General features: G+C 50.2%; 1 protein-coding gene across 1 annotated transcript in view; it reads left to right on the top strand.

Annotated features, from left to right (window-relative positions):
• Positions 1-21,827, top strand: part of MUC4 (mucin 4, cell surface associated) — a gene marked incomplete at its 5' end in the record, with an annotated part of 56,284 nt that overhangs the window by 22,494 nt on the left and 11,963 nt on the right. The window contains 13 exons of the mRNA XM_084870248.1: positions 9,832-9,965; positions 10,819-10,983; positions 11,775-11,933; positions 13,000-13,130; positions 14,727-14,815; positions 17,052-17,228; positions 17,415-17,540; positions 18,362-18,481; positions 18,856-19,064; positions 19,627-19,690; positions 20,124-20,291; positions 20,860-20,961; positions 21,333-21,563. Of these exons, the coding sequence (XP_084726374.1) occupies positions 9,832-9,965; positions 10,819-10,983; positions 11,775-11,933; positions 13,000-13,130; positions 14,727-14,815; positions 17,052-17,228; positions 17,415-17,540; positions 18,362-18,481; positions 18,856-19,064; positions 19,627-19,690; positions 20,124-20,291; positions 20,860-20,961; positions 21,333-21,563 (1,875 nt within the window). The remainder of the gene's footprint in view (positions 1-9,831; positions 9,966-10,818; positions 10,984-11,774; positions 11,934-12,999; positions 13,131-14,726; positions 14,816-17,051; positions 17,229-17,414; positions 17,541-18,361; positions 18,482-18,855; positions 19,065-19,626; positions 19,691-20,123; positions 20,292-20,859; positions 20,962-21,332; positions 21,564-21,827) is intronic.

Raw genomic sequence — 21,827 nt, forward strand, 5'->3', positions numbered from 1 at the left:
TCCTTCATCTTCTCCAAGTGGCAATATTTTGACATCAACTGTTCCTCAGACAACATCCCATTCAGGTGAGACAACAACTTCATCCCATTCTAGTGTCAGCAGCACACCACTGACAACCTCAGGAACCGCGACAGCCCCGAGCTCCCCAGAAACCACTGTGGGAACAACAGAGGACATGGCAGCCACTGGAACTACAACTTCTACTGAAGTCACCTCACAATTTCCACAGACAACTGTTGAAGGTGGGCCAACGACATCTCCCTCTTTGAGCACCTCAACTCAGGAAACATCAGCAACTCCACAGGCTGACAACACTGAGAGCACTGTCTCCACCAAACAACCAACAGCCAGCACCATCACAGAAATGAGCACATCAACTCCTTCATCTTCTCCAAGTGGCAATATTTTGACGTCAGCTGTTCCTCAGACAACATCCCATTCAGGTGAGACAACAACTTCACCCCATTCTAGTGTCGGCAGCACACCTCTGACAACCTCAGGAACTGCGCCAGCCCCGAGCTCGCCAGAAACCACTGTGGGAACAACACAGGACATGGCAGCCACTGGAATTACAACTTCTACTGGAGTCACCTCACAATTTCCAAAGACAACTGTTGAAGGTGGGCCAACGACATCTCCCTCTTTGAGCACCTCAACTCAAGAAACATCAGCATCTCCACAGGCTGACAACACTGAGAGCACTGTCTCCACCAAACAACCAACAGCCAGCACCATCACAGAAATGAGCACATCAACTCCTTCATCTTCTCCAAGTGGCAATATTTTGACGTCAGCTGTTCCTCAGACAACATCCCATTCAGGTGAGACAACAACTTTATCCCATTCTAGTGTCGGCAGCACACCTCTGACAACCTCAGGAACCGCGCCAGCCCCAAGCTCCCCAGAAACCACTGTGGGAACAACAGAGGACATGGCAGCCACTGGAACTACAACTTCTACTGGAGTCACCTCACAATTTCCAAAGACAACTGTTGAAGGTGGGCCAACGACATCTCCCTCTTTGAGCACCTCAACTCAGGAAACATCAGCAACTCCACAGGCTGACAACACTGAGAGCACTGTCTCCACCAAACAACCAACAGCCAGCACCATCACAGAAATGAGCACATCAACTCCTTCATCTTCTCCAAGTGGCAATATTTTGACGTCAGCTGTTCCTCAGACAACATCCCATTCAGGTGAGACAACAACTTCACCCCATTCTAGTGTCGGCAGCACACCTCTGACAACCTCAGGAACTGCGCCAGCCCCGAGCTCGCCAGAAACCACTGTGGGAACAACACAGGACATGGCAGCCACTGGAATTACAACTTCTACTGGAGTCACCTCACAATTTCCAAAGACAACTGTTGAAGGTGGGCCAACGACATCTCCCTCTTTGAGCACCTCAACTCAAGAAACATCAGCATCTCCACAGGCTGACAACACTGAGAGCACTGTCTCCACCAAACAACCAACAGCCAGCACCATCACAGAAATGAGCACATCAACTCCTTCATCTTCTCCAAGTGGCAATATTTTGACGTCAGCTGTTCCTCAGACAACATCCCATTCAGGTGAGACAACAACTTTATCCCATTCTAGTGTCGGCAGCACACCTCTGACAACCTCAGGAACCGCGCCAGCCCCAAGCTCCCCAGAAACCACTGTGGGAACAACAGAGGACATGGCAGCCACTGGAACTACAACTTCTACTGGAGTCACCTCACAATTTCCAAAGACAACTGTTGAAGGTGGGCCAACGACATCTCCCTCTTTGAGCACCTCAACTCAAGAAACATCAGCATCTCCACAGGCTGACAACACTGAGAGCACTGTCTCCACCAAACAACCAACAGCCAGCACCATCACAGAAATGAGCACATCAACTCCTTCATCTTCTCCAAGTGGCAATATTTTGACATCAACTGTTCCTCAGACAACATCCCATTCAGGTGAGACAACAACTTCATCCCATTCTAGTGTCAGCAGCACACCTCTGACAACTTCAGGAACTGCGCCAGCCCCAAGCTCGCCAGAAACCACTGTGGGAACAACAGAGGACATGGCAGCCACTGGAACTACAACTTCTACTGGAGTCACCTCACAATTTCCAAAGACAACTGTTGAAGGTGGGCCAACGACATCTCCCTCTTTGAGCACCTCAACTCAGGAAACATCAGCATCTCCACAGGGTGACAACACTGAGAGCACTGTCTACACCAAACAACCAACAGCCAGCACCATCACAGAAATGAGCACATCAACTCCTTCATCTTCTCCAAGTGGCAATATTTTGACGTCAGCTGTTCCTCAGACAACATCCCATTCAGGTGAGACAACAACTTTATCCCATTCTAGTGTCGGCAGCACACCTCTGACAACCTCAGGAACCGCGCCAGCCCCGAGCTCGCCAGAAACCACTGTGGGAACAACAGAGGACATGGCAGCCACTGGAACTACAACTTCTACTGAAGTCACCTCACAATTTCCACAGACAACTGTTGAAGGTGGGCCAACGACATCTCCCTCTTTGAGCACCTCAACTCAGGAAACATCAGCATCTCCACAGGCTGACAACACTGAGAGCACTGTCTCCACCAAACAACCAACAGCCAGCACCATCACAGAAATGAGCACATCAACTCCTTCATCTTCTCCAAGTGGCAATATTTTGACGTCAGCTGTTCCTCAGACAACATCCCATTCAGGTGAGACAACAACTTCACCCCATTCTAGTGTCAGCAGCACACCTCTGACAACTTCAGGAACCGCGCCAGCCCCAAGCTCGCCAGGAACCACTGTGGGAACAACAGAGGACATGGCAGCCACTGGAACTACAACTTCTACTGGAGTCACCTCACAATTTCCAAAGACAACTGTTGAAGGTGGGCCAACGACATCTCCCTCTTTGAGCACCTCAACTCAGGAAACATCAGCATCTCCACAGGCTGACAACACTGAGAGCACTGTCTCCACCAAACAACCAACAGCCAGCACCATCACAGATATGAGCACATCAACTCCTTCATCTTCTCCAAGTGGCAATATTTTGACGTCAACTGTTCCTCAGACAACATCCCATTCAGGTGAGACAACAACTTCACCCCATTCTAGTGTCAGCAGCACACCTCTGACAACTTCAGGAACCGCGCCAGCCCCAAGCTCGCCAGGAACCACTGTGGGAACAACAGAGGACATGGCAGCCACTGGAACTACAACTTCTACTGGAGTCACCTCACAATTTCCAAAGACAACTGTTGAAGGTGGGCCAACGACATCTCCCTCTTTGAGCACCTCAACTCAGGAAACATCAGCATCTCCACAGGCTGACAACACTGAGAGCACTGTCTCCACCAAACAACCAACAGCCAGCACCATCACAGAAATGAGCACATCAACTCCTTCATCTTCTCCAAGTGGCAATATTTTGACGTCAGCTGTTCCTCAGACAACATCCCATTCAGGTGAGACAACAACTTCATCCCATTCTAGTGACGGCAGCACACCTCTGACAACCTCAGGAACCGCAACAGCCCCAAGCTCGCCAGAAACCACTGTGGGAACAACAGAGGACATGGCAGCCACTGGAACTACAACTTCTACTGAAGTCACCTCACAATTTCCACAGACAACTGTTGAAGGTGGGCCAACGACATCTCCCTCTTTGAGCACCTCAACTCAGGAAACATCAGCATCTCCACAGGCTGACAACACTGAGAGCACTGTCTCCACAAAACAACCAACAGCCAGCACCATCACAGAAATGAGCACATCAACTCCTTCATCTTCTCCAAGTGGCAATATTTTGACGTCAGCCGTTCCTCAGACAACATCCCATTCAGGTGAGACAAAAACTTCATCCCATTCTAGTGACGGCAGCACACCTCTGACAACCTCAGGAACCGCGCCAGCCCCAAGCTCGCCAGAAACCACTGTGGGAACAACAGAGGACATGGCAGCCACTGGAACTACAACTTCTACTGGAGTCACCTCACAATTTCCACAGACAACTGTTGAAGGTGGGCCAACGACATCTCCCTCTTTGAGCACCTCAACTCAGGAAACATCAGCATCTCCACAGGGTGACAACACTGAGAGCACTGTCTCCACCAAACAACCAACAGCCAGCACCATCACAGAAATGAGCACATCAACTCCTTCATCTTCTCCAAGTGGCAATATTTTGACATCAACTGTTCCTCAGACAACATCCCATTCAGGTGAGACAACAACTTCACCCCATTCTAGTGTCAGCAGCACACCTCTGACAACTTCAGGAACCGCGCCAGCCCCAAGCTCGCCAGAAACCACTGTGGGAACAACAGAGGACATGGCAGCCACTGGAACTACAACTTCTACTGGAGTCACCTCACAATTTCCAAAGACAACTGTTGAAGGTGGGCCAACGACATCTCCCTCTTTGAGCACCTCAACTCAGGAAACATCAGCATCTCCACAGGGTGACAACACTGAGAGCACTGTCTCCACCAAACAACCAATAGCCAGCACCATCACAGAAATGAGCACATCAACTCCTTCATCTTCTCCAAGTGGCAATATTTTGACATCAACTGTTCCTCAGACAACATCCCATTCAGGTGAGACAACAACTTCACCCCATTCTAGTGTCAGCAGCACACCTCTGACAACTTCAGGAACCGCGCCAGCCCCAAGCTCGCCAGAAACCACTGTGGGAACAACAGAGGACATGGCAGCCACTGGAACTACAACTTCTACTGGAGTCACCTCACAATTTCCAAAGACAACTGTTGAAGGTGGGCCAACGACATCTCCCTCTTTGAGCACCTCAACTCAGGAAACATCAGCATCTCCACAGGGTGACAACACTGAGAGCACTGTCTCCACCAAACAACCAACAGCCAGCACCATCACAGAAATGAGCACATCAACTCCTTCATCTTCTCCAAGTGGCAATATTTTGACGTCAGCTGTTCCTCAGACAACATCCCATTCAGGTGAGACAACAACTTTATCCCATTCTAGTGTCGGCAGCACACCTCTGACAACCTCAGGAACCGCGCCAGCCCCAAGCTCCCCAGAAACCACTGTGGGAACAACAGAGGACATGGCAGCCACTGGAACTACAACTTCTACTGAAGTCACCTCACAATTTCCACAGACAACTGTTGAAGGTGGGCCAACGACATCTCCCTCTTTGAGCACCTCAACTCAGGAAACATCAGCATCTCCACAGGCTGACAACACTGAGAGCACTGTCTCCACCAAACAACCAACAGCCAGCACCATCACAGAAATGAGCACATCAACTCCTTCATCTTCTCCAAGTGGCAATATTTTGACGTCAACTGTTCCTCAGACAACATCCCATTCAGGTGAGACAACAACTTTATCCCATTCTAGTGTCAGCAGCACACCTCTGTCAACCTCAGGAACCGCGACAGCCCCAAGCTCGCCAGAAACCACTGTGGGAACAACAGAGGACATGGCAGCCACTGGAACTACAACTTCTACTGGAGTCACCTCACAATTTCCAAAGACAACTGTTGAAGGTGGGCCAACGACATCTCCCTCTTTGAGCACCTCAACTCAGGAAACATCAGCATCTCCACAGGGTGACAACACTGAGAGCACTGTCTCCACCAAACAACCAACAGCCAGCACCATCACAGAAATGAGCACATCAACTCCTTCATCTTCTCCAAGTGGCAATATTTTGACGTCAACTGTTCCTCAGACAACATCCCATTCAGGTGAGACAACAACTTTATCCCATTCTAGTGTCGGCAGCACACCTCTGACAACCTCAGGAACCGCGCCAGCCCCGAGCTCGCCAGAAACCACTGTGGGAACAACAGAGGACATGGCAGCCACTGGAACTACAACTTCTACTGAAGTCACCTCACAATTTCCACAGACAACTGTTGAAGGTGGGCCAACGACATCTCCCTCTTTGAGCACCTCAACTCAGGAAACATCAGCATCTCCACAGGCTGACAACACTGAGAGCACTGTCTCCACCAAACAACCAACAGCCAGCACCATCACAGAAATGAGCACATCAACTCCTTCATCTTCTCCAAGTGGCAATATTTTGACGTCAGCTGTTCCTCAGACAACATCCCATTCAGGTGAGACAACAACTTCATCCCATTCTAGTGACGGCAGCACACCTCTGACAACCTCAGGAACCGCAACAGCCCCAAGCTCGCCAGAAACCACTGTGGGAACAACAGAGGACATGGCAGCCACTGGAACTACAACTTCTACTGAAGTCACCTCACAATTTCCACAGACAACTGTTGAAGGTGGGCCAACGACATCTCCCTCTTTGAGCACCTCAACTCAGGAAACATCAGCATCTCCACAGGCTGACAACACTGAGAGCACTGTCTCCACCAAACAACCAACAGCCAGCACCATCACAGAAATGAGCACATCAACTCCTTCATCTTCTCCAAGTGGCAATATTTTGACGTCAGCCGTTCCTCAGACAACATCCCATTCAGGTGAGACAACAACTTCATCCCATTCTAGTGTCAGCAGCACACCTCTGACAACTTCAGGAATAGTGCCAGCGCCAAGCTCGCCAGAAAGCACTGTGGGAACAACTTAGGACATGGCAGCCACTGGAACTATCAATAGATAGTTCCAGTGGCTTCTACTGATGTCACCTCAGAATCCCCACAGTCAAGTGAAGTTGGTGGACTACTAACAGTCTCCTTTTGGAGCACCCCAACCTAGGAAACATTAGCATCTCTACACGCTACCTCTCTGTGATCAGTGAGACCACCAAACAACCCGAAAACAACCACTTCCTCGTAATGAGCATTTCAACCTCTTTACCTTCACCTAGTAGAAATATTCTTACATCATCTTTACCTCAAAATACATCTCATTCTTTTGAGACAACCGGTGAAACTCATTCTATTATCATGCCCATTTTCTCATCTTGAAAAAAATGATGCCAGCACCAATCTCCGCATACTCCACTGTATTGACAAAAAGAACATTTCTCTTTATTTCTACAGCTTCTATTTCACTCACCTCATTTGTGTTTGTTTCAACTTAAATAGACAAACAACAGCACTGTATTCCAGCACCTCTATCCAGGAAACATCAACCTTCTTCAGAACCAGAAAACAGAGAGCACTGACTTTACCAGACTCTCGTCAACCTGCCTCATTATAGCAATTATCACTTTTCTTATTCTTACCAATTGGGCACAACCATGCAGTATTTCTTTTTGAGAAGGATCTCCTTTAAATGAAACATCACTTCTGTTTCTTCCTGTGTCAGCCATACTCTTCTGACATCAGAAATTATGATAATACCTCCCTTAGCAGAAACCACTGTAGGAAAATCAGAGTTTATGTCACTGTCTATAACTGCACCTTCTACTCCTGCCACCTCTCTTTCTACTTTCACTATCGCGTCCACTAGTGGAAAAGTTCTGGCAACACTCTCAAGCTCAGTCATTCAAGAAATCTCGACTACATAGGTCATTCCCACTGTTGTGTCTGTTAGTAACTCCCTGAGAAATATCATGCACGTCCAACAGCCTCAGTAAGCAAGTCAGGCACACCCACCACTGAGCATCTTGCAATAATTAAAGGGTAGCCTCTACTACCAACCCTACTACAAGACCAACATATATGAGTTCTACAAATAGTTGTGACAGTGTAGCTGGATCCACACTGATATTTTCTTTTCCATACACATTTTTTCATCTCCACCTATATAACCTACCCTTCCATCAAGATCACTCCTGATACTTCTTCAGCACCTAAGTATTCTATGAGTACATTGCCTGCACCACAGCCATCTATAGGCTCTGCTTTCTCTGATTCTATTTCTTCTGGTAATGTGCACAAAATTCAGACCATATTGAGCTCCTATACTTCAACCAGTAATTCTTCATTCTCTCAATCAGCTCCTGACCCTGCAGTCACCTGGAGCTCCACCACAATATTCCCAGGTCGTCCCACACCTTCACCTGGTACCAGTACTTTGCCACCATCCACAGCATTCTCAAGTTCCACTGTGAAGACTGAGACATCAGGTAGGTGGAGACTAAAGTGTCTCTCTCTCTTACAGTGGCTGCATTGGCTCAATGTGGCCTAGAGGAGCACTTGAGAGAGAATGGTGAGTTAACCTTACCAGTCTAGGATTGAGGTCAGATCCACAAAGGGTAAGGTAAATGAGGGTGTGGTGGGTGACAATCCCCTCTGCCCTAACAGACAACTGCTTATCTGCAGAGAGAGGTTTGGGTATGACCAGAAGAAAGATAAGATAGTTTCTAGTTGTCTCTTCCAGCTCCTAAAGTCTGTGTCTTTTTTTTTTGTCTCTGCTACTGTCTAACTGTAAGACCCACTCCCGTCTTCTCTTCCTTCATTCCAGGAGCAATCACAACTTCACTGGTGACAGACAGTCAGAGAAGCACAGCAACGCCACTACTCTCAACAACTGTCCAGAACCTTACAACTTCAACTCCCAGCACACACCCAACAACTGCCCCAATCCCTGTGAAGCCTGAGAAAGGTGAGTTATGCCCCGTAGATCTGGAACCTTTCCACCTGGGATGCAGAGGATTGAGCTAGATGTGGAGCTTGTAGTTGTGGCAGATGGACTGGATTCACCAATAAGAGCCTTTGTGGTTATTTCTGTGGACATCTCCACTGCCCCTTCTGGGCCATGGGAAGGTGAGCTATTCTCCACATCTCCTTTAAATGGTGATGTAACTGAATGCTTAGTCTCAGCCTGCTTGCTCACAGACTGCTCTTTCACATCAGAAGGGCCTCAAGAGGGACAATGAGACAGCATTAGAGTTGGATGCCGAGGGTTGGCATTGTACATGGCACTGTGGTAGGTAGTGAAGACAAAAATGATCAAGGTGCTGTTCAACAAGAGACAAATATGCTGTCTCAGTAGGTGCAATTGAGGAATAATCCCAGGTATTAGGCAGATGCAATGAAAGGCCCCTAAGAATGTTTATGTGTCGGGGGTGAAGGGGAGGGGATTAGGGGGGCATTTCAAGGTGAAGAGGCGGTTTCTAGAAAGAATTAATAGGAACTGGGGAAGAAGAAACACTCCAAGCCAGCAGGAAGATGTTGGAATAAAGATGTAGACGTGATAAGTAGCCTCAATATAGCAAGGGGAAGAGATCCCCAAAACATTTGGGATTGCTGGAAGTAAGGCGAAGAGTGTTGAGAGGTGAAGCTTTGATATAAGGGAAGCTTGTATATAACAGGAACCAGGGAGGAGGTGGCTAGATTTGCATTTATGGATGTTGGCTGGGATGGGGGATGAATTTGCAGGAGGCCAGGAGAGCAGTGTAGCGACTGCTGTGTATTCCAAGCAAGACTGAGTGAGTATGGAAAGAAGGAGACCCATTTGAGAAATGTTTAGGACAAAGTTTCTCAAACTACCCAAGAACCTCTAAGGAGTTCTAGGATAAATTCTAGGGGGTCTTCAAGTTTATCTAGAGAAATGCCATCTTAGAAAACAAGTCTCATTCTATGAAATGGTCTTTCAATTACTCCTCTTCACCGCCTCGGAGGAGTTTTGTCTTTTCACCCTTAAAAGAATTTTAAGTGCCATAACAAATGCAGAATAATGTGCTGGTATGCTGACAGCAGGACCTGGTTTTTCCAAACTGGGGAAGGATAACAGTACGAATTAAAGTGGTAAAATGAGGAGGTGGGTTAAACGCAAGTGGGAAGTGGGAGAGGGGAGGATTTGATGGCTCCCAGTTAGGGAACCAAGAACAGGGTAGGATCAGCTGGAGGGATTCTCTGGGGATCCCAGTCAGTCCGTGAGAACTTCCTGCTCTTCTTTGTTTTGGCCCAGGTGTTCCCCTCTTCCCCTATGGGCCACATGCTCAAGACCAGGAGTTTGTGAAGAGGAAGGTGGACTTCACCTCGCCGCTCTTCAAGCCCCAGATTGGCTTCCCTTTTGGCTCCACTCTCCGAAATTTCCTCTACGTGAGTCCCAGGCTGCAGCCCAAATGGCAGGCTCTGTGACCTGTGTTCCCAAGGCCCCACTTCCCTCTCCAGGGCTCCGAGATGGCCCAGTGACTGTGACTGCGATCCTGATGGAAAAGAAGGGAGAATGAAAGCAACACTGTTGGGCTCCTACTGTATTCCTGCCTCTGGCTTAGTTTGCGTTCACAATCTTTACTATCAGAGTGTTAGCCAAGGTAGACATGAATCTAGACAAGGCTCGCCTTCCCACATAAACAAAAGTGTCTATCTCAGTAACGAGATCCCGGGGCCCAGTGAGCTTTCTTCTGTTTCTACAAGGCCATTTATATGAACGGGAAGCTCTACTTGGGAAACAACGGAGGCATTTTACATTTTCTGTAAATATTTCCCGGTTCCCTGGTCCAGGTACCCATGAATCCTGGAGGAGAGTTGGAAAGACAGTCATGGCCCCTGGAGCTCTCAGTGAGGGGGCTGAGTCAGGACACAGTGTGCGACTCAGTGATGGGTGAGGGTTTCGGTCCTTTTAGCCCCATCTGATGTGGTACCAGCTTCAGGATGGAACCTCGGGGATTTATCCAGAGGGGTCTGCTCTGTGAAAGGCTAGCCCATAGACAGGGCCTGATGCTAAGCAGGACAAAACTTACCACCTTAGGAAGGATTTAGGACTAGAAGAATGTCCTGCGGGTAGACTATTTGTGTGAGAATTAAGTAAAGGGGCTCTCTCTCAGGCAGGCAGAGAGATGGATGGCATGACCTTCCAGAGGTTATTGACATCTCTAAAGCTCTACCCAGAGAGGCATTTGGGGGTCCCAAGGCTGCTCTGAATGTTAACCAAAAGAACCTTTGTGCTCAGTTCACAGATAACGGTCAGATCATTTTCCCGGAGTCAGAGTACCAGATTTTCTCCTACCCCCACCCTCCTCCTGGAGGCTTCTCAGGCAGGGACCATCTGGCTGTGGTGGCTCCATTCTGGGATGATGCTGATTTCTCCAGCCACCAGGGGACCATATTTTACAAGGTGGGCCTTTCAAAGTCTGGCATTCGGGATCCTCCAGAAACCAAGAAGGGGAGACAAAGGGCAGTGCGGGGAGGTGCATGTGTTACTGCTGCCAGAGCCAGGCTCAGTATGATTGGGGCTTAAATATGTGCATGGGAGGAGGCACATTAGGACTATTACATAAACTCAGGAACACCCTGACACAACCATGAGAAGACTTGCAGGTGACAGGGACGGGGGTTGGCAATTCAGAGTTTTAGTTCAGGATAAGGTTGTAGGGGGTCTTTCCTAATAAGCCTGAGTCAAGCTGGACCTCTGTGTGTGCTCCTGGATTGGGTTAATGATTCCAGTCAGTGGGAGCGCATAATGAAAGCTCCTGCAGGCAAATGGGGACTGTGCTAGGGGACAAGGTGCTATAGAAGGTCAAAAGATGAAGAAACACATGCCTGTCCTCAAGAAGTCTTGGTGGGGCATGGGGAAGTTCAAATGAGCAGAGGTGGCTATGCTGTCCAAGCCATTTACTTGAATTCATGCAAAGCCATTTTGTGCTAAGAGATGCATGAGTTCAAGTCCAGAAGACGGGTTTTGGGGCCTTGACTCTCTACTCCACACACCCTAGGCCTCCCTGCTACTGAATTTGAATTAATCTTCAGATCCAAGGAACAGACTGAAAAATGTAGGCCTGGGAGAGGGAAGGATGTCAGACGTGGGTAGACTAAAGTGATCAGGATTACCATGCAGAAAGTAGGGTCCCTCAAGGGTGTTGAGATGGGGCCCTCATTTCCTTGTCCTTAACTGCCTTCCTTTCCTAGGAATACGAGACTCTCTATGATGACAACAAACCACTGATAGTCCAGCAGGTGGAGTCCTGGATTGAAAAATTTACAAACACCTGGAACTACAAAGCCAAGTGGACCCTAAAAGTCACATGGGTCAATGCCCCTGCCTATCCTGCCCAGTGGACCTCCGGGGTGAGTGACCCATGAACAGCTCTCTGCGAACCACCTCAAAGTCGGACTTCCTAGAATCCTAGGCAGGGGCCAAGCTTCTAATACCCTCTCTGACCTCTAAAACCCAATCTCCAGGCCAGATTGCTGATGACAGCACTCCTGCCCCCACCCCGATGCTGAGCACTTACCATGCACCAGGCGGCCCCAACCCCTTACGTTCACGACCTCAGCAGCCCAGAGTACTGGGTATTAGGAGGTTGAAGTTTAGGAAACGGAATTTCTGTAAATCAAATGGCTGGCTATTGGCAATTTTATATGGTTCAACCTGGTAATATTATTCACATTTTAGAGATGAGAAAGATGATGGTTAGAGAGGTGAAGCCACTTGCTCAAGGTCACCTCGCGAGCAAATGACAATTTCAGGCCTGGAACTGAGGTTTTCCTAACGTCAAATGCTGGCTCTCACTGTAATGCCTTCCAAGGGAAATGGGCCCACCACACAGTCTCCCTGGTCTTCCCTCTGGGGTCTCAGAGCTTCCGCAGTCAGAAGTCCTCCCTTGTGGCTGTCTAAAGTCACGTGTCTCTTCGTTGGTTCAACAAGTTCACTGGTTACCTACTTTGTACAAGCACAGTGCTTGGCATTCGCCTTTAGAGAACCTGCCATCTGACCTGTGGTTGTCCCCGCTGTTACGGTTGAGGAGACATGTGGACTATGTCCTTAAATATCCCCAAGGAACATAGAATAGGCTTCTTTCATCTCTCTGGTGTCTTGGCTAACCTCTCAGGTTTCTGATTCTTTCTTATACAAACTGTCTTCCAACTGGTTCCTAACCCAGAGCCTTTTATCACCCTCCCTGAAAAGAAAGAAGGCAAATCTACCATGCTAGGTGCTTGACACCACGGGTGAAAGGTGCCCTACACACTGCCAAACTTGTCAGCGTGTTAAGCCCATGCCTTTTCTCCAGGTAGGCCAGGAAAAGAGACCATGTGCATCGAGGCAGGGGTGTGGGATGAAAGATGGGACATCAGGGAGGACACTCCAGATTTCTCACAGGCATCTCCATGTTTGTCTCCATCCAACCCCCAGACCAACACCTACCAGGCCATCCTCTCCACAGATGGGACCAGATCCTTCGCCCTGTTTCTCTACCAAAATGGTGGGATGCAGTGGGATGTGACCCAGCACCCAGGCAACTGGGTCCTCATGGGCTTCTCCAGGTAGGACGGGACGGGTTGTCAGCTCTGAGCAGGTGACAAGAAGTGGTGCAGAACGGTGAAGACGAAAGGATTGGGATTATCTAACAGAGTGATGTTTTCACACATTCCCCACCCCAGGACCCGCTGAGTCCTCCTTACCGATGCTTCTGACTCACACTGGTGCCAGGTCCCATTAAAAGATGCTATTTCTTCCTGACTCACTTTCAGAGATCCCTATTCATTGCCATTCTCTTTTCTCCACAAGAACCTGTGTACTGTAATCATTCCCAGAGCTTTGACTTCTCTGATTTCCACTCACATTAGCTGACCCCTCTTGACTTCTCAAATAGCATCATCATAATGGCCAATATTTACTATACTAACTACTTAATATGCGTTATTTCATTTCATTATTACAACAAACCCGTGAAAGAGATACTATTTATTTCCGATTTTCCAGATAAGGAAATTGAGGTATCGATACAAATAGATAAGTAATTGCCCAAAGTCACAGAGCTGGGAAGTGGCAAAGCAGGAATTTAAATTCAGACATCTGAAGTTGAAATCTGCCTTCCTGACTTCTGGTGCTCCTGGGTTGGGACCTCACCCCTCACCCAGGGCCACCAGCAGCTTATGGGAGAGCAGAGGGATGGGGCTGAGGAGGGTGACGCTGGTTCCTATGTGTGAAGATGGCTCAGTCTCTGAACAACAGTTCTGGACCCTGGTATTTCCTGGTGTGTGTCATCATCACGAAGGTCACTTGCCTTTTATTACTGGAAATCACTGCAAATGATTTTGTCTTATAGGGTGCCCCTGTAATTACACTGCTTTCACTTGTGGTGAAGGAGAAAGGATTGGAATTATCTAACTACCTAGGAATTTCACACCATCCAGAGTTTGCCTGCCCATCCCTACCCCAGGTGTCACACCTGTGTGTGTGACTCATCCTGTGTCAGAGGAGGAAACCTCAGGAGTCTGCTCTGAGGCATGCACCCAGAGAGGCCGCAGGCACTGGTCCAGGGTTTTTCTCCTTCCTGGAGCAGGGCTTTGAACCCCATCATGGGGGTGGGGCTGGGTTTCACCCATCACGTCAGGTCCTCACTCAGTTCTGAGAGCTTTACAAATGTTTACTACATTTCATCCTCACAATGCTAGGAGATAGTTGCTATGTAGTCTCTTTTACTCGGATGTGAAAACAGAATAAAATAGGTTAAGAAAGTTGCCCCTGGTTACCAAGCTGCTAAGTGCTGGAGTCAGGAGCTGAATTCATGCCTGTCTAACTTCAGAGACTGGCTCTTACCCATCCCAACATGCTGTCCCCACCAATCCCTCACTCCAGAAGGAGGCCTGGACTCCGTTGTCTTCACACCAGCCTCATGACCAGTGTCTGGCCCTTATGGATCAGATGAGGAATAGATTAGTCTCCCCACCCACCTCTCCCCCTTTCCTGCTTAATGGTGGGAGTCACTGATTCTGGCTGGCCGGCTGGCTGGCCGGCTGATAAGTAAAGACTAACTGGATTGAGTGAGTGCCTGACTGGCTGGATGAATAACCTGTTGGCTGAGAGGAAAGACCCTGAGTGTGACAGAGGCCTTCCATTCTTTCCTTTGCGCGCAGTGGAGATGGGTATCATGAAAACAGTCCGCTGACATCTCAGCCAGTGTGGCAGAAGTATCGTCCGGACCAATTCCTGAATTCCAACTCAGGTAAAAGCGTTGCCCAATCACACTTGGGCTGGACTTAAATCCTCTTTCGTCCTCCACTTTGTGGGCCGTGACAGTAGTAGAGGGGCAGTGCTCTAGCATCTATCTCCGTCATCCTGAAGGAAGTCCCAGCACAAACTGACCTCCCACAGATGCAATGGGGACTTGATGCTGCCCAGGGAGCAGCCGGCACCTTCTGTGCTCTCACACAGGGCAGTCTTCCTGGGGGCTCTGTCTCCTCCTGGGATGAGCCAAACCAAAGAGCTCTCTGAGTGGGGGCCCAGATCCTGGAATTGAGAATAGGGGTGTGGCCAGGTATAGGAATATGAATGGGTAGTTAGGGCAATAGTCCAAGGGTCCTGTTCCAGAAAGGGAATGTGAATCCAGAGAAGATCCCTTAAAGGAATCCACCAAGGGGAGTTCCAGAGGTCTGACATTCATTTGGTCATTATTTACTGAGCACCTGCTACATGCTGGACACTGTGCTAAGAAGCAGGGATGTGAAATAAAAGGGAAAAGCCTGACTAAGTTTGCTCTCAAAGAGCTGTCACTCTGGAAAGAAGGCGGGTTCTTCAGTGTCAGGAAGAAGCCTATGGGGCCTCCTCCATGAGTCAGTGTACTGTTGGGGAGCCCCAATGGCAAAGAAATGATCTTTTCCAAAATGTGATCGAACAAAGGTCATTACAGCATTTGAAATCAGTCCCATGTAAATTGTGAAGCATGAATTCAGTTCTATTTGCTCTGTAGCAGGAACTTTTGGTAAACAGAAGCTAAGTCAAATCATGGGTGCCACCTTGTGGAGAATTCTGCCCAGTCATTAGGATCTTCTGTCCAGATGTTTCGACTTGGACCTGGGGGGGGAAGGGGGGGGCTGTGTGTGTGTATGCGCAATACAATAGAAATAGATAGATAGATAGATAGATAGATAGATAGATAGATAGAATTTGGAGGGAGAGTATTTGATATGTTTCCCTTGATACCAGGTCGTTGTGGAGAAGATACACAAACAGATAATCATAAATAATGATTATCCTTCTCAAAACCTTAACAAATTGTAGTTTTCTTGACAATTCTTTTATGGGGGAACAGGGTCAAATTAAATGTCCTATTATATCTTAATAGAGGCCTGGTGCATGAAATTCATGCATGGAGGGGTGTACTTCAGCCAAACCTGAGCCCTCTTGCAGTCCGGGAGTCCTCGGGGGATGTCTGAATGCCAGCTTAGGCCCACTCTCCCTAGGGAATGGGTCTCAGCTGGCAGTCAGATCTCCTTAGCACTGCCACAGAGGCAGAAGAGGCTACCACCATCACTGCTGTGCTCACCAGCTGTGAGCCCTGCTTCTGACTGAGCGGCACTCCCCCTATAGGAGCTCACTGATCATCAGGGAGCAGACTCTCAAAGCAGGAGCTGCCCCCTGGTGATCAGCTCACATCATAGCGACTGCCCCTTTGAGTTAATTTGCATATTAGCCTTTTATTCTATAGGATTGGACTCTGGTGCACCCCTTCTCACTCATGGCAGCTGGGATGGGCAATATGTAACTTAAAATTAATTGAAGGTTTATTTAAAGTTCAACCCCCCCCAATAGGGTCTCTACTCCACTCACTTCAACATTCCTCGGATGGTGTCTGGGCACTGAGGATGCTTCTTCAGCCTTGTGGTAATGGAGCAGGGCCCAGCGTCACATGCCAACTTCTCTGTGGCTTCCCGGCTGGCTTCTGAGCATAGACCTCTGACCTGGCTGCTTGGGCCACTGACATGTCTGGTGGGAGAGCTGGGGTGAAGGATGAAAGCAAGCGTCTGAGTAGATGGCTAGTTGGTGGTAGCATCATGCACTTAGATATAAGGTGGATATAGAAGAACTGATTTCGGGTTTGAGGAGATTGGAAGGTGCTGGAGCTTAGAGTGACAGACAGAAGGGTAGAGTGAACGGAAGCTCGGGGTCAGGGTTTGGCTCTGAGTTGGGTGTAGGCGAGGCCTTCTTGCCTAGCCCTTGTCCCAAGGTTTCACACTAAGATCCAAACTTTGAGGGCTTTTGGAGGTCACATCAAAGGGGTCTTTGTGGGATGGAATTGCTGCCAATCTGAGTTGGGTCTCATTCATAGAAGAGCTGCCCAGAGGGGACAAGTGGCATACAGAGGGTACATTTCTGAGGCTTGATGTTCCCTAAAGCTACTAGTAAAGCAGAACCTGTGGCCCCAGGCCCTCAGATAACCCCTTCTTCCTTTGCTCCCCCAGGCCTCCGGGGGCTGCAGGTCTATCGGCTGCATAAAGAAGAAAGACCCAACTACCGTCTCAGGTGCCTGCAGTGGTTGAGACAGTCTCAGTGGCCCAGCTGGGACTGGAACCACATCTCCTGCCCTTGCTCCTGGCAGCAGGGAGTATGGGACTTACGATTCCGGCCCACCCACATAGGTGACTCCTCCTTCCTGTCTCTTGGGGTATCTCCATTGTCCCACAAGCCCACCCACCATCTCTCCAGTTACCCCTAACCTGTCCCTTTCAAGGCATCCTCAGCCCCTCTCTCCCCCCAAAACACCGCACCCCAATCCTGCCCCCGCCCCAGGCATCAGGCCTGAGTGTCCCTGGACTTGTTTGCAGGCTGGTGGGGCCTCGGCAACAGGCATCTGTGCAGCTTCACTTCCTGGCGTGGGGGCGTGTGCTGCAGCTACGGGATGTGGGGAGAGCTTCTGCGAGGCTGGAGAGTGCAGAGCCCTTGGCAGTTTGGTATGTGTGTCCACAGAGATCTCAACCCCACTTCCTCTGGGGTTCTATGCTCTTCCCCATCAGAGACCAGCCCTGGGCTCCGTACCAAGCAATGGGACCCATAGATCGAAGGCTTTTTGTCCCTATTCCCTTCCAGCTCCTTCCCCTCTCCGGCCCTCAATTTCCTCATCTTGTAACCTTAGGCAGCTCCCAACATCACTTCCAGCTGACATCTCAGGGGTGTATGATTGAGGGCCTCTTGATCACCTCCACTTGGCTCCATAGCCCCAGCCCGGAACCGAGACATCTTTCTAGGGAAGGGGAGAAGTCCTAGTCTAACCCTGTTCCTCTGGACCCACATTAACAAGCTGTCTCGGGGGAGGCATGACATCATCTCAATCACTCTTCCAAGGAACTAGAGAGCTCAGGTGTGGTGGGGGGCTTGAGGGAGGAAAACAGGTAACGTGTGTTCTCTCCCTCTTCCCTGTAATCCAAGCAGCTGCCATAGTCCCAGACCATCAGCCACACCCTCCCACTCCCAGCATTTTTTATTTTTATTTTTAGAATAGTGGGACTCGGCATCCCACCTTTCAAGAAAGGAGGTTCTTTATATTTGACCTTGTACTGACCCATCTGGGAGCCCAGCTGCAATAAGCTTGCAAGGGAGACAACAAAGAGTCCATTGGGTAGGGTGGGATCTGAACTGAGTGAGGTATGCCCGATTCCCAAAACATGCCCTTGCCACACGTATCATCCTGCCCCACAAACCTTCCAGCTGGTTCTGCAGGTCTTCCATGTCCCACTCCCCACACCCCCGCCTCAAGCACTGCTCTTCTCCACAGAGCAAGAACTGGAGTCGCAGGACTGGTGTTGCCGCTGGAATGACCAGCCCTCCTTCTGCGCCCTCTACCAACAGAGGCGGCCCCCCATCAGCTGTGCTGGATACTGGCCCCCCAGGCCTGGTGAGGCTGCTGGGGCCTGCCCTGGAGCAGACCCAAAGCAAAGGGTCTGGGACGGGGGCAGCCTCTTGGGGCCTGGACAAGGGCAGCACTAGATTCGTGGGCGGGATGTGGCCTAAGGGAAGGTGGAGATGGTTCTGGTGTTCCGTGGATGGCAAACAGAGGAGCTTTGTCCATGGCATTGGGGAAGGGGTAGGACTTGGGGGGGGGGGAGATAATGAGAAGGCATGGGTGTGGTGGGGGCACAGAGGATTCTACAAGCCATGAACGACTCCCAGGCTTGCATCCACCTGGATAAATGCCCACGTGTGGGCCGTGGGGAATCTCAGACCTTTCCCTCCTCCGCTGTGCCAATGTGTGTCGTCTCTCTTTTCCAGCCTGGATGTTCGGGGACCCCCACATCACCACCTTAGATAATGCCAGCTACACCTTCAATGGGCTGGGGGACTTCCTGCTGGTCAGGGCCGCAGATGGAAACTCCTCCTTCCTGCTGCAGGGCCGCACGGCCCAGACCGGCTCTGCCCAAGCCACCAACTTCATTGCGTTTGCCGCTCAATACAACTCCAGCAGCCTGGACCCCATCCTCGTGAGTGAAGCAGGGCGCTAGACATCCCTGCCCCCGTCACAGAGAGCGCTCAGGGACCTTCAGCATGGACTCTGAGGAGGGTGGGGCCAGCATGGACTCTGAGGAGGATTCTGGTGCCACCCCAGGAGGAGAATGAGAAGAAGGAAGGGGAGGGGGAGGAAGGAGGGAGAATGCCTCCTGCCAGTGTGGTCTGAGAGTCAACCCCAGAGACACAAGATTAGGATCCAGGCTTCAACAGTTATGTTGGAAGAGATGACCAAACTTCCAGTGCCTTCGTTTCCTTACAGTAAAATGGCGTTAGTAATATTACCTAACGTGAGATTTCAATGAGGCCACCTAAGAAATGTGATATTTTAATGAGGTCACCGAAGAAATGTGCCTAGCTCTGAGCCTGGCTCATGCTAAGCACTCCACCGGTGTTAGGTAGGAAAACCTCACTGTCACCCGCTCCATCACCTTCATCTTTGTCCAGGGCTCAGGTTCTAAGCTCTTCACAGCCTCCTTTCTCGGTCCCCGGACTTCCCTACAGGTCAGCCTGAGTCCTTCTCCCATTTCCTTCCAGGTTCAGTGGTTCCTTGGGCCCAATGACACAGTCCACGTGAAGCTCAATAACCAGACATTAGAAGGTAGGCTGGGGAAGCCGGGAGGGTTCAGAGGGTGCCCTGCGATTGGGAGCAGTGTGGTGGGGTATGGTGGTGGCGGCGTTGGGGCAGAGGAGAGTGGTGGCCACCCCTGCTGTCCCTTCAGCGTCTTTGCCCAGCAGCTCCTTCACCCAGGAGCCGGGCATTGAACGCCCCCTCCTCACTTCCCTCCTTCCTCCAGTGCTGTGACAGCCTTCCTGGGGCAGCCCCTGTCTTCAGGCCCCTGGTAGAAGTGGGTGTTGTGGCCTTGAGGGGTATCCTGTGAGTTTGGTTTGGGGGCCACTGGAGAAGACGCCTGCAGGACATCCCAGAGCTGCTTCCAGTGTCCCTCTGCTTCTTGAACGTTCATTACCGCCAAGGCTTGGGCCAGCGGGGACTAATGCTGGTTTCTTCCTCACCTTGTCTCCCAACATTCTAGACCAGGGAACCCTCAACACCACTGGAGTCGTAATGACCCGCAATGGCTCCCTGGTGTCCGCCAGCTTAGATGACACAGTGGTCGTCTCAGTGACAGCTCTCTCCAACATCCTCCATGCTTCCTGCAGCCTCCCAGAGGAGTACCGAGACCGCACCGAGGGCCTCCTGGGTAAGACACAGGCAGGATCCTGGCTCTGAGGAAGTGGCCACACAGGAGCTCCGATCCTACCCCCACCCCAGGTGGTTCCCTGCCCACTGGCCTTTGACATCCCAGGCTGCATGTCCCTTTCTCAGCCTCCGTGGGACAGAACCCTGGGGCCACAGAGGGGCAGGGAAGGACAGGGACCTCTTCAGCTGCCTTTGAGTCTCACTTCCCATCCTCCCAAAGCTCCACTTCCAGGGCAGCCAAGGGAGCATCCAGCATGGACTCTGAGGAGGGTGGGGTCAGCAGCCACCTTCTCCTCCCACAGCTCACACTTTCCCATCTCTCCCCCCATCACCTTCATTCCCTCCTCTTTCTCCTCCCTCCTCTCTCCCTGAAGCAGAAAGGTGGGCTCTGAGGTGATGGTCCATCCTTTACCCTCCTCCTAGAGGCCTGAACCAAGAACAGATCAACAGAGAGAGGCTTCCTGGGCCCCTGCTCCTCCTCACATCTTGAGTGTGCCCCATTGGGTGCTTCCCAGGGGGTGGGGAGAACCACAGTCTCAGGGTGGCCAACCTCCTACTCTGTCCCTCAGGGGTCTGGAACAATAATCCAGGAGATGACTTCAAGATGCCCAATGGCACCACCTTACCCCAACAGAGCGATGAAGAGATGCTTTTTCACTATGGAATGACCTGTGAGTCGACTTCAGAGTGCTGGGGGTAGATGGGACAGGGCTGGGATGTCTCCCCCCTGGCCTGTGGGAACCAGACCTCTGTCCTTTGTGAGGGGAGGGGGTAGTGGAAAATTTAGGAGCATTCTGGTGCCACACCAGACTTGTCCCCTCCACCCCACTCCTACCCATGCCTCTCTACTTGGAAGAGAGGATGAGGGAAGGAGGTGGCTCTCAGTCACTACAGCAGGGATTTTCAGACTCAAAAGAAAACCTAGCCTTTTATACACCACCTACCTCAAGCCACATGAAGTGGGAGTAAGGGGTGGACACTGAAGAAATACAGCTGGAGTCCCACCCCTGATACCACCACCATTGAACCTCGTGTGTTATAGGGGAAATCAACGGAACAAGCCTCCTTGGCAAGAGGGAGGACCCTCTGCCTTCCAACTTCACCCCTGTCTTCCTTTCCCAACTTTCGAAAAACAACACCTTGGGAATTTCAACCTCTCAGTGTAATGGAGATAAACAATGCATCTATGACACCCTGGCCACAGGAAACACAAAGACTGGACGGGACACCCTTACGTTCTTTAGAAGAAACCAGCAGATGAACCACACCCTCAGTAAGTGGCACGAGGCCCCAGGAGGCATTTTAAGAGTTAGGGGGCAGATGATGAGCCCCCTTCCATAACACCCCTAAGCTACACATTTTTTATACATTTACCAGGTTCTTCAACTCATATATTCCACTGTTCAAACCCTCCCATGATTCCCCAGCCCACTCTGTTCTTATGATGACCTTCAAAGCCGTATCTAATTTGCCTCTTGAAATCTGGTACTCCCTCTCGGTTCCCTCACTTCAGCGCCACTGGCTTCTTTGTGTCCGC

The sequence above is a fragment of the Pipistrellus hanaki genome (genome assembly GCF_964339955.1).
Source record: "Pipistrellus hanaki genome assembly, chromosome: 2".
Taxonomy (NCBI): Eukaryota; Metazoa; Chordata; class Mammalia; order Chiroptera; family Vespertilionidae; genus Pipistrellus; species Pipistrellus hanaki.